Source organism: Xiphophorus hellerii, chromosome 18 (genome assembly GCF_003331165.1).
Source record: "Xiphophorus hellerii strain 12219 chromosome 18, Xiphophorus_hellerii-4.1, whole genome shotgun sequence".
Classification (NCBI taxonomy): domain Eukaryota; kingdom Metazoa; phylum Chordata; class Actinopteri; order Cyprinodontiformes; family Poeciliidae; genus Xiphophorus; species Xiphophorus hellerii.
Genome location: NC_045689.1, coordinates 11,554,852 through 11,568,708, shown reverse-complemented (window position 1 = coordinate 11,568,708; position 13,857 = coordinate 11,554,852). Strand labels below are relative to the sequence as shown.

General features: G+C 36.2%; 1 protein-coding gene across 1 annotated transcript in view; it reads right to left on the bottom strand.

The window, feature by feature from the left end:
• The window catches only part of LOC116707727 (solute carrier family 12 member 9), a 70,097-nt gene that overhangs the window by 47,724 nt on the left and 8,516 nt on the right, over nt 1-13,857 (bottom strand). Inside the window, exons 2-6 of the mRNA XM_032545223.1 lie at nt 13,221-13,355; nt 12,157-12,294; nt 11,447-11,764; nt 9,742-9,849; nt 7,944-8,055 (exon numbers count right to left, since the gene is read on the bottom strand). Of these exons, the coding sequence (XP_032401114.1) occupies nt 7,944-8,055; nt 9,742-9,849; nt 11,447-11,764; nt 12,157-12,294; nt 13,221-13,355 (811 nt within the window). The remainder of the gene's footprint in view (nt 1-7,943; nt 8,056-9,741; nt 9,850-11,446; nt 11,765-12,156; nt 12,295-13,220; nt 13,356-13,857) is intronic.

The window sequence follows — 13,857 nt, the reverse complement described above, 5'->3', positions numbered from 1 at the left end:
AGCATTGTGGGAGTCAATTATATGTTCACTTACACACACACATAAAGAAGTCAGTCAAGCCAAATAGAAAATAATTCAATAAGACATTTTTAGCAAGGAAGGCCTATTATTACTATAAAAAAAGAGTTTAAAAACTATATGCAAAAAGCACAGAAGTTTGAGTTTGGGTGATTATTTCTTTCTTAGGTCTTCTGGTTCTGGCATGCGCTGCATCTCCAGAACCAGAACCAACCATGGAGGACCAGCATTCAGCTTCTAGGCACCACAAATCTGGAACAAACTTCCAGAAAACTGCAAAACAGTTGAAACACTGAGTGACTTTAAATCCAGGCTAAAAACCTGTCTATTTAGAATTGCTTTTGAACTACACTGAATGAAAAATTAAGCAACATATTCAGTGTGTGTTGGTGCGCTTGATGATGTCACTCAAAGTGTAATGTTTATCACTGGTTTCTCAACTGCTGACTGAATATTGTTTTTATGACTTATTGTTCTTGTGTTTTTATTATGTAAAGCACTTTGAACTGCCTTGTTGCTCAAATATGCTATACAAATAAACTTGACTGATTGACTGATGATTTCTTAGTTGTAACAAATCTCAGCAGTAAATCTTGTCCTGTTGTAAAGCCTGCTTACTTCCTCATCTGCTCAACCCACAAATGGATTCTCTCTTACATGTGGAGCAGCATAAATTATAATGAAGCAGTGTTACAATAAATAAATAAACTAGGGATGCAAGCGATATTGTCAATAAGATCAATATTGGCTGATCTTAGCTTTTTTAAAGTATGTGTCCAGTAAATAAAACGGAGCCCATATTAACAGTGTGGTCAGTGGTGTGGTCATTTTTTTTCCAACCTGACAAAGTATTAGTAAAATATGTATATAATATCAGTAAATATCAGTTATCAGCCATAACAGCAATACCAGTACAAATTTTTATATTGGTGCTTCCCAATAAACCCAACGCAAATGAACTTTCTTATTCAGCTAAGTACATATTTAAGAAATATTATGAGCTGATTACTGCATCAAGGTGTATAAAAGCTGTAAAAAGTTCTAGTTTCAAAACCATTACTCTCTAATTGGTGTACACTCTTCCTGAGATGCAAAGGAATGAGAAAGTGTTGGAGTTGTTGGAATTTTTACACTGATGCCTGAAGCATAAATTATCATACTGTTACCCTCCCCCACTTGTTGCTGTGCATTGCTAGTCAACTACATTTTCAAATCTTGATGTTTATCAAACATGGATAGAGACGGTGTGGAGTCACTGATGCAGCTACTCTGGGTTTGATTCCTAGCTCTACAGTATTTACTGCATGTCGTCACTTTATCAGCCGAAGTTCCTGACCTTGAAAAAAGGTCACTAGTGCCAAATAAAGCTTTTGAAATAAGAATCATAATAAAAAGTTATTATAGCTGAAATAACATGTTACAATATGTTATATTGTCTCAATAAGAATAATTGCTGCGTCACCGTTTTAGACAAATCACAATCCTTTTATATATTTTATTTCTATGTTTTTGTGGTAACGTTTCACACGGTGTTATGAAACTGTCAGAATGTCATACCTGTCTATGCCAAGCCAACATCAGAGTAAAACAACTCAGTTTGTAGATGCACTTGAGTACAGACATAAAATTTACACATTACATACATACTACTAAAAGAGGTTGATAACGTAGCGACAGGGCAATCAGTCATGGCTGGTTGGGTGGTCACTGGAGGTTAATAGATTCCCCCCTCACATACCCTGGGGTAGCCTCCTTTCCTTCCCCAGCACTTTTAATGTTCTGGCATGCTTTGTCAAAACAGACTATATTTGTGTCCACTCTATTAACATTAGTCTGTAAAGAAGATGCACAGACAACTAAAGCTTTTTTTCTTTCAACAATGTTAATTATCAGCAGCTGGAAAGGAGTAACTACATTGTATGGTTCCTGATTCACTATAAGCAGGTATATAAAACATTTCCTAAATTGGGAATTGGTGACAGTTGTGACTGGGTACAGAAAATAAGCTTTTTTAAAATGTTTTTAGTCAAACTCCATAATGTTCTGTATGGTAACATACAATAATAAGTGATTTGTCTGTTTAAAATCTACCCTGACATTTTAAAAATCCCACTAAACAAATATCTCAACATTTTGAAAGACGCTGATTGTTGAGACGTGTTGTAGCCCATGTTTGTCCAGCTCCAGCCGTCAAGGGTCGGTTGTCCTGCCAGTTTTAGATGCATCTCTGCTTCAACAACATTTGATTCAAATGGTCCAACTCCCTCCTCAGCATGTCATAAAGTTCTGCAGAGTCCTGCTAATGAACCATCATTCGATTTAGGTGTGTTGAACTAGGGAAAGAACTAAAACATGTAGGATGCTGGCCCTTGAGGACTGATTTTGGACACCACTGCCTAATCAGTTTCAGTAGGTGTCAACTCTGAGTCTCCTGACCTCATTCCCTGTTATAATGAGTGCATGCTGTCAACGGCTCACACCTGTGTGAAGGGAAATGCTGGGAAACCGTCCACTGCCTCTGCTCTGGTAGCCCAGGCACCCATCGACCCATTCGCTTCTAAAAGTTTATAATCTATACCGCTCTACTGGAAAAGGACTTGAATTTGCATGAGGCAGAAATCTAAATAAATAGTCTGATTTGAAATTTTTTTCTTACTTTTAGTTTGACCAGCTGAGGACTCGCTGACTTTTTTGAGAGAGCATGACTGCCACCCTTTGGTTGACAGCTGTAATAACATGTTTAGTTTTTATTTCACTCTCCATAAAAAGCAAGCACCTGATACATTTATGGTCTAAATGTAAGGAGTTTCCTCATAACACCCTAATACAGTCAATATCTAACTCCTGCATATCTAAGCTATCATTAAAAATCACTGCATGTAGTGTTTTGTCTGCATTTAGTGTGAAATAACAGCTACTCTCTGATCTCTATGCTTATTATTTTCATAGAATATGCAAATTATTTCAGTCATTTCTCTAAAAAAAAAAGCTGATTTGGTATTCTTGTGTCATGAAGCTTTTGGGCTTTAATGAGCCCGTTTGTCAGCATGGTTTTGTTTCCTATAATTGCCAACTACAACTCTTCTTATGAAGCTGCTGGCAAGGTCTTTATTTGCCATAACTGCTGTGTAATTGCCTCTAGAATCATTTAGCACTTATGAATATGAAAAAGTGTTTTCTTCTATCTAATTATGTGTATGGTGCATAAATTAGACTGTGAGTTTGCCCTGCATAAGAGCAGAAGATGTTAATATTTGCAGGAAATTAAGCACTTGTTTAACCATGCATCATTGTTTATAATAACAAAGTCTATTTACTCAACTAGAGCTTTTATTTCTGACTGTGTAGTTTAGAATATAGCTTTTATAAAAATCAAAACCGTTTTCTCAAAAAACAAAGATTCCGATTGCAATTTTTGTCCCCCAGATTTCTAAAACAATTTCATGTTAGAAAAATTAAACAATATTTTTAAAAAATGGTTGATTTCCTAGGAATTCTTTGCACAAACTCAATATAGTTTCTTGATATGTTTTAGGCATTGTTTAGAGTTAGAGACAGAAAATTGTTGGTTATCTGAAGTGGAATAGAGTGACGAAGGCTCATAGTTAGATATTCACAGTGTTGGCAAGGTGATTAAAATGAAGTAAGAGGAAGCACAGAAATCCAAGATACTACTTAAAGGGAAACTGTATTTTCTACAACATGTTGAGACATGTCTGTAGTTCTAGCAAGAGAGCAATAGAGCAGAAGGCCTTCAGCAGATTACAGGAAGGTACACTGACGTTGCTCTATGTTGCTTTCTCAACTCTACCATTGAACATGATGAATTTAAAAATGTTAAGGTAATGATCCACATGGTCCATGTGGGACACAGGGACACTGTGGGTTTTGAAATGCTAGGCTGTTGGTAAGAGACACCAAAGTGTCTGGTAAAATACCAACCCTTTCCTTAGGTTTTCGTCATTAAACAATTAAAAGATTTACAAGTTGGAGATGAAATGCAAATGCGATAAATCTCAAAAGAAACATTTATTTTCAAAGATCTGTGAAAAATATGAGTCTGGAAGAAGGAGTGAGAAGCATAGGATCAATTTACTGAGGCTTAGTGTGAAACTTTCAAAATCAGTGATGTTTTGGGAAGCCATGTCACCTACCGGTGTTGGTCCACTGAGTTTTGACGGGGTTTATGAAATACTCTAATTCTGAGAAACTGAATATTAACTTTAAGCCATAATCATTAAAACAAACAAATGTCAGAACATTTTTCCCTGAGTGTTATGAATGTAGACAGGTAAAGCTAGATTTCTAAAATTATGTCAAATTTCAACGATATTATAATTGATGAATTGTTGACAAGAGGAAGCAGTCACTATCCGAGTATGAGTTCTTAGTTCCTGGTTGTGGCGGTTGGGAATTTACTGACTGCTTTTTATGAGTGAGGTGACAGTCTGGTGACTTTATCTCAGCACTGCATAATCACATGAGCAAGTACATCCGAAAAATTGCAAACAACTGTTCTGAGTCACAGCTGTAAATAAAAATCCAGAAAACAAGATAAGTAATGCAAACTTGTAAATCAGACTTTGCCAGTCTAAAGTTAAATAAACAGCTTCTCTTTCTGCTTCTGACATCACATCTGCATAAACAGAATTTGGAATACGTGCAGGTGAGCAAAAAAAAATTTTCAAATAGGATCTAGCTGTCAGATGTTGTTTACATAATGTTTTTTAGAGTAACTGTTTTAGCTAGATCCCACTGAGTTCATCTGTAGTCACATTTAGTCCAAATATCCTTGAGAAAGTCAAAAATCAAACAACGATTGAGTGAATTAAGTAACACAACAATAGGTATGGAGAAGTCTTGTTTTATTTTCACCCTTCTTCCCTAATCTGTCCTACATTAATAAGAACTTGTTCTGTTGCCACTGTGCTGTGAGTTGCTTAGCCAGCTCACATGAATTCTACACAAAACATAAATGTGGTTGGATTTACAGAACATAGTCTGACATTAGTGGACTTTTAAAACCTACTTAGTATTTTGCGGATGTATGTATACCTACATAATACTGCATAGAGTTTGCTAGTATTTACCAGCCTTTTTGTTTAAAAGACAGAGATACAATGAACTAAAGTCAACACCAGGTATCTAGGAAGTCTGTCTGCAAAGCCAGATGTTTCTAACTGGGAAAGATCTTCTTGTTTAGCTAAACTATTAAGATTTATACTCCACTTCATACTTGTTTTTGCATAACCTAAGCAGTAGCACTGGATGTATGTTTAGGGACATTATGCTGCTGGAAAATGAACGCCCAATCTAGTCTCAAGAGTTTCAGGGGCTCTGAAAGGTTTTCTTCCAGGATTGTTTCATAATGGGTTCAGTGTAGTCAAAGCAAGATTGTCACAATAAGCAATAAATCAATAAATCAACTAAATGAAATGATAAATTAAAATTAACTCAATAATATCCATTTTGACCATCAATACTTTTTAAAGGGCATTTTGTATACAAAGACATCTTAATCCATTTTATTACAGGGTTTTGGTTGTGTGTGGTTTCATTCTTTTTTATTTTGTTTTTGATTGTCGTGTTTTATTTTGGATATTTAGATGACCTTCTTGGTTGCCTCTCTAAACAATGAGTGGCGTGTGAGTAAAGGTAGAAGACCATGCTTTGGCAGGTTTGCATGAGTGGTCAATCCATCCTGCGTTGGCCGCGTCTTAAACCACAACTTTACTCTGATGACGCTGTTTGCTTAATAAGGCGCTTTAAAAGGCCTTTGCAGACCAGAATATGCTTGTCTGACTTAAACTCTGATTAAATGGAACACATTGTATATATTATTAGTAAAAACATTTGAAAATCATGTATTATTCCAGTTCCATATTGCAAGTATGTGCTGGTTTCCATCAGTTTGTTACATAAAATCCACAGTAATATCAAACAATAATATTTGTAGATGTATTGTGACAAAATGTGAAGCGGTTCAAAAGGTATGAATGTATGCAAGTCATCCAGAGGGAGAGAGAGGCAATGTTTAGAGAATCTTCTTATCTCAGAGCAAGCGTGGCAGGTAGATGCAGTAAGGACGGTGCATCAGGGTAAATGATGGCCATATTGATCTCCAATGCTCTTTTATAGCCCTGTCATGTCAGTTTAGCACCTTGGCAACATTCGCTTTTAGAGCTACATCAATACCGAACTCTGGCACTCTGCAGCTGACAGCCAGAGAGAGATGGTTAGAAACAGAGAAAAAAGTAAATAACAACTGCCTCTTCAAGGACTCAAACACTTATCAGTCCTACTCTTAAGAGCAAGGTGAAGACGCAACCACCACAGTAAGTTGAGAAACCGATTGGAAGAGATTAAATCTTTAACAGTTGAAAGCTCAAATAATAGGAAGCTGCCAACCACAGCCTGATTAAAGCATCACTCAGACGTTTTGAATAGTTTTGCAGAGTAGCAGGCAACTGTTCTCTCAACAGTTCTTAAAGACTGGTTCATAAAAACCAACACTGTTACATCATGAATAAGGGATCAAGAATAATGTTCAATTTTGGCAATGATTTCTATACATGCTGAATTGAAAAATGCATTAATGATACTTTCAACTATTTAGGATATACTGGATTCTCCTGTCATCAATTGCTTTTTAAAAAACTGCTGATCAGAAGGCCTTTTGTTCACTGTTCTAGTTCCCAGATGTGAGAATCCTCCAGGCAAACCTTAAATTTTTAAGGTCATAAATAGACCTACCAGAACACTGGCTCAAACAGTTCTAGAGACCTAGAAGACCTAACGCTAACATGAGCTTTTATTGCAAACCGATCATCCTGATTCTGGCTATTAGCCCTCAATTAAAAAATGTCATGCATCAAAAACTGTGTGCCAGGTTATGATACGACCTATGCACCTGACAAGACAAAATTTAATTTAAATTTGCCTAAGAACATTTTAAAATCTTTCAGTTAATGCACAAAACTTGCCACTGAAGTAAACAGGTTACAGATGGGTCTTCACACATTTCAAGTAATATCAGTGTTCATTTTAAATAACCCAACATAAAATGTTAGAAACCAGTACATAATCTGTATATGCATGATGTAGTATCTAATTCTCAAGATATGACAACCTTATAATAATGTATAATTATTTACTATGGTTTCACAGTATTTGTCAATAAATTTAAAATAAAAATGACCCAATTCTTTGAACTAAAAAACAAAAAAAATATTATTCATATTGCACTTTGCATAAATATTGCAGTCACTATATTGTAATCCATGGCATTTATCAATGCCATTTTGCATACTACTATTTCAATTTCAAACTACCTCTAATTTTGCTAGTTTCTAAGTGTTTAGGTGTCAAGTTATCTCAAACAACAAACTTATTTTATCTGGTAAATTAATTTATTGGTCACAATAGCCAAGATAGTTGAGGCATTTTGTAACAAAATTGTCCAAAGAAGGAGTTCTTTGTAGCCATGGTAAAAGCCATTAATTACAAGATCAGATAATTTACAGTTTTTCCCAACATCTAGCTTTGAGAATGAGCAAAAGCAAAGAGTCCCACATGGATTATCGGTATACACTCAGACAGCATAGATCTGTTTGAAATGGGATTCCTCTTTCAGAGGCTTCAGTTCTGTTTGATGAAGCAGAAAATTTACTTTGTCTGCATTATCTGATAGGCTCCAAGCATTTGATTTCTTCTACACAATAAGCTAACATCCATTACTACAACCGTGCGTTAATACTCACAGCTTTAATTAGCTGTCTTGAATATGTGTTGATTTATGGGCAATTTTGGGAACATTCAATGCTTATGCTTTGCTTGTAAAATAAGGTGTGTATTACATCAATAGCACTAAAAGTAACGAATATTGCAAAAATAGATGGGGATGAAAGAAAATCTATGTTACAAACCGGTCACAGGAGCAGGCCACCATAAGGCACAGCATATTGTAGATGATGTATGTGAAGATGACGGCGGTGATGGTGCCACGAGGGATAGAGAAGCTGGGATTCTTCAGGTCACCTGGTGGATAGTACATGTTTAAAATGTAGTCATGTTAAATAAGAAATACATCCTGTTCTATTCAAAATATCTACGTATCTGAATGCAAAAACCTAATCTGGTACTAATCAGGTCCTACAATTTGGTGGATATAAATTCAGGTGAACAGCAGTGCATGGCATCGATCTGGGAAATATTTTTGACAAACTTATTCCATCCTTACCTCAGTAAGAGGTTAGACTGCTAATGTAATGAACAAATTACTAGATTAGCAGTGACAGAGTTTGTTCGCCTGAAAAATTCAGGTGTGTTAAGACAATGCCAATCAACAGATAGTGGTGTAATTTAAACAGGAAATGGGTTTAAAGTCATTTAACAGCTATTTGGAGTCCATAATTCAACAAAGACAAACATAGCTTTCAAGTAGAAGAGTTTTAAGACATCATCCAACCTCCTAGGAACTTCCCCCTTGAGGTCAGGCCATGGACACCACAAGATGTCCTGAACAATGTCTTTGATGGAGATGTTTGTTCATGGTGAACAGCAACATGAACAAACATCTCATGTCACAGTCTGTATCATGGAAATCAGCCTGTGATTTCCATAATACAGACAATGTGGGGAGAATCCAACAATTAAAAGGGGATCTAGTGTATAATGTGAAATATTGTACAAGTTATGAATTTAGTCAAGCAACGTCAGGTTTTCCCGAACAATAAGAGAGTTCACCCTTTACAACAACATTTACAGTAAAAGTGAAACCCTGCTATAACACAGGTCATTAATAATTATGTCGAAAGCAAAGTGTTAGTTTATGAAGCTGGATAAACACTCTGTTAAATGATGTAGAACCACCAGAAAAGCAAACTCTCAACCCATCATATCACCCCCTCACTCTGCAAAGACCAGCAAAAGTAAAATGCACCTGGACTGAATTTATTGTAACACTTCTTCTGCCAACTCAAACAGTGGCAGAAATAAATACTAATATGTAAATGATAAAGCTAGGTGTATTTGGGAATGCTTTGTTAGAATATAAAGGCAGCTGTGGAAAAACCAGACAGCTGATCAGCAAAAATTTTGTGGACGAAGGAGACAAAAACACAGAAGCAACACCCTGAAAATGAGTAAAGTGGAACAAGTTCTTAATATTTTCCTTAAACACATGTGCTACCCTTACTTTTATAGAAAACACTTATTAAAAAAAACTGACAGACATTTAATTAGTTTTTCCATTAAATTGTTGAAATTCTTTACATTAAGCTTATGAAGACATATGCATTTCCACCTGTTAAACCTGATATTGAAGAAAAAATAAGCAGGAAAAAATGGAATGTGGAAAATAAATTAAGACATGGAAGGAAAAAAAATATTTTTTCCATCCTTATTCAGACATCCTTATTCATCAGGGGGTCGATTGATTGTCAATCAAGAATATTTCATAATGTTCTAGCGCCAAATATGAGGCCATCTACATCAACCTCAACTGACTGACTGATTGTTTTGACACAGTGATGTGGCCCATTCAACGAGACTAATAAGGTCTGCTTCTGAACTCTGCTTCTGAACTCAGAAGCAGATTATAAATGTGCTTCTGGAAATAGCCTTTATTATTAAAGATAATTCTATTAGAAATGAAAACGGTCTTATTTTTGTAGATGACTGATTCCTTCACAGATAATCAGGCTACAACATGACCACATCTACCTGACATATTAGAGCCTGCCATGATGCCGGTGCAGCCGTTGAACATCACAGCAAATACAGTGGCGAAGGACATCATCTTCCCAGTGGTGTAGTCTTCAACATAGCCAGCTGGAAGAAATACCAGTAAGTCACTGTAGTTCTGCCTCTATCATCATCATCATCATCATTATCATCAGTAAGTTTAACTTGGTTTGATGACAGACACAGCTCTGCAACCCTCCGGATATAAAACGTAATCTCTGCAAGCCTCTGAACAAGTAACCCTCTTTAAACTTTTTTTTTTGTCGAGTACAGTATCGGCAATCAAGTTTTACAAGTAAAAATCTAATTTCACACCCACAAAGGTTCATACAGGAATATATTCTGTTCTTTCATTCATGTGTGAACAAATGTTTTGATATTATTACTCTGATAAGGCTGAGGTTAATCTTAGCTCAATGGCTTAGATTTGAACTAATTCAGTCCTTTTGTGTGCATTTTTGATTCATTTTTATATACAAGACCCTTAATCTTCTTTACATTTAGCTAACTAGTTCTCTCTAAAAGTACAGGGTTTCAATAAACATGATGCATTTTACAATGCTCACTGAAACCATGAAATGGTAATGTGTTTACATTGATTTTGTAAACAGCTGGTAAAATTAATCAGGATTATTGTATATGTGTGTGTGTAAATAGTTTTCATGAGTACAGGCCTGAGTTACAAGCAATTAGCTCAGTAATCATGTGCTTGAAATTAAATCCTCTCAAGCTGACTGTTCGTTTCGTAGGAATTAGAATCCAAAGAACATGCCCTACATCACTCAAACATGAGTCAAATATGTTGTGATCTTCCAGGAAGTGTAGGCGAAACGCCTTCTGCTCTTTCCTGTCTGGCCTGCAGGGGGGAAACCAGTTCAGATCCTAGAAGGTTAAACGGCTGCCAATAATCATCAGAGTTAATGAGGTATTAAGCCCATAATATTAATTATTCCTGCTCTGGTGAACATATACAGCCGGTGGACAGCAGGCTCGGTTTAAGAGGAAAACATTCATTTAATGAACTTAGATTTTGCACCTTATGAAATAAAGAACATAGGCCACATTAAAACAAAAATGGCTTTAAAATGTTTCAGAAGATGTCTTTAAGCTTCTGAATCACCAATGAGTGTTAATGGTCATATGTGCTGCCACTGATCAGATGTCAACATTAGTAAAACTCTATCTTTAAACCCACAAACGAGCTGATAGTCTCAGAACTTATGAGGCTACTGTGTGAACAAACCCTCACTTCCTTTTTCCCTTGTTTCACAAGAACATCTGCTGCCATCATGATACATTAGGCTCGATCCAAAACTTTAAGTAATAATTAGAGATGCATCTAAAAATCCAACTGAAAATAGCTGACTTTAGCCTTTACCAACAGGAATCTCCATTTTGTCAGAAAAAAAAAAGTAACATATTTTAAAGTTTTAGAGAAATCTTGTTTAATTACAGAACTATGTAACACCCATTGGCACCACCTGATTACTTATAAATATATATTTAAAGTGAAAAAAATATTTGAGGAATATTCAAAATTGTCAAAATTTATATTAGCAACTCAGCACTTTATAAAAATCATTGATTTGAAAGTGGTCACAAAATCTCTGATTGTTGCATTTCTAATAAAATACTTAGCAGAAGAAAAAAATCAAGGCTTTCTATTCTAGTCACTCAATCTTACCATTCAGATTTCCCAGCAGTGTTTCCAGCTTGAATCCAGTAAAATTAGCTGTGGTGGGATACACAGGGCTCGTTCCGTTGGATGGCTTGAAGGGGCTTGGCAACGTGACCATTTTAGGTTTCACAACAAAGAAGCTGATAAAGATCATGATCAGAGCAAGGATGACCACCAGGAAGATGACGAAAGTGGCCTTGGCGTAGATGTGGGCTCCGACCAGGCATACTATAAGGCACAGCAAGAGGATAGCGGTGCCGTACAGCAAGGACCACCAGTAGCCTGATGGCAGGACCTGATGTGAACTAGGAACCACGGTTGGATCTAAAATGAAACATGAGAGGCAATGTAATGACTAGGAAGCTGTGATCTGATAGACAATGGTATAACAAAAGGAATCCCAGATAGTTTCTGCCTCATGTTTTCAGTCTTTCACCTGTGTTAGGACTGTCTCAAAAAGCAATAACTCAATTAGTCACATAATAAATTAAAACAAACGTAATAATTTCCATATGCATAATTTATCGGTGTTCTCATTTCTCCATCTCTTTCTTCCAAAACTGGATGATAATCTTCAGTCTGGTGCTTTGGTCTCAATCAGCCCTTTTTTGGTCCTCATTGTTAAAGTAGAGTCCTCATTGTTAAAGTAATAACTTTTAATACTTTGGGAAGACATGGTACAGATAAATACACAAATCAAGAAATTCTCAATTTACCTTCTGGTATTCCAAAGGTGCCCATTATGGCTTCAACCAGACCCAGCACAAAAAGGGCGCTTCCGCACACGTTAGCAAAGAAGAACATGATGCCGATGCTGCCACCAAACTCAGGACCCAGAGCCCGGCTGATCATGTCTGTGCCTCAAGTTAGGGCAAAGTACATGGCATTTAAAACAAACTCATGAACTGATGTGAAATATTTGAAGCGTTTGAAAGGGGTACGCTTGGCTTGCCAAATACACTCAAAATGCAAAAAGCTATTGGTCAACTTTAGCAATAATAACCAGGTCATAGTAAACCATTTTTTTTTTATGAACTGAAGTATAAATGTACTTATTGTATTTTGATGTTTTGCAAAACCTGAATTTGAAATATATTAAAGAAACCTCAGGTAATTCACAACTTTTATATTAAATCATGCGCTTCCTTCTCTTGGTTTAATGCTAATTAAACCAAAAGAATTAAATGCATTACAAGACTAATTTTGACTTTCAGTTTAAAGAAACACACTTTGAGATTTCCACCTTGTCATCAAACAGCTGTAGATGCAAATCTGACTAAAACAAGATTTGTAAATGAACGTTGTTGAAAAGTTGTAAAATGTTGCAAACAATCCAAACTTAATGCTGCACAGCGATATCTGAGAGTGAGCATGTCTAAGCATGTATGTTAAATAACATCAGAAATCATTTTTGTGTGACTTAAGCAGCAGTGACCGATTATACTCTCAACTGTGAAAAGCAATCTCACTGGTTTGCTACGCAGATACTAAAAAAATATTATTTCTGTTTTTTTATTTTTTTCCCAGCTTGGTACTTTACCCTCAGCTGTGGCTGAAGTAGTCAAGCTGACTGTCACAGAACATTAAAGCAAACCTAACTTGAAATAAATCTGATTTATACTTTTCCAGTGGTTAGAAATGTAGTGTGTGACAGACAGCACTTGTTTGAAACAGACCCTAATTTTCTGTATACCTTGACTGTTGACAGTTATAATGGCGCTGCACTGACTGTCACATGCAGATGGTCATATGATGATGCTTGTGTGTGTGAACAGGATACAATAGGCTCCTCCAGCGTCCAGCGCTCCATTGGTGGAGATTGCGCACACTGATAGAACAGTCATGGAGATGATGAAGTAGGCCACCACAAACATGAGAATACCTTGGTACAATCCAGCCTGTCCCACCACAAACCCTGAAAAAAAAATAGGAACAAGTAAATTAAACTGAGAGATTGGTGCCTGGGTGAAAGCAGAACCATAAACTGGAGCAGAGTGGAAAGAGGCTGATAATTAAAGGATTTCTGGGAAGTTCCAGCATAAAAGAGGATGTGGGGTTTTTTAAGGCATCGTGAAAGTACAATAAGCCAACATATCACAAGAGATCTATTTGTTCAACAGATGTCTGTCCATGGTTTTTAATTCTAGATAACATTTCAAACAGTTTTCAAAGAATTTAAAAAGAAAATCACACAGCCTTCAGTTTAAATGACTCACCACAATGTTTCACTTTCTGTAAAAGTGAAATTGGAATATCACATGCTAGGAGAGATTCCAGCTTCTGAATTGTCTGTATACATTGTGACCATACTTCTGCTGTACAGGTTAGATGACTCAGCTGAATTAGTTCCAGTGCTAAACTGGTGCTAATGTTTTCTTATCATCATTTCTTTGTGTATACGTCATCTTAAGCGACCA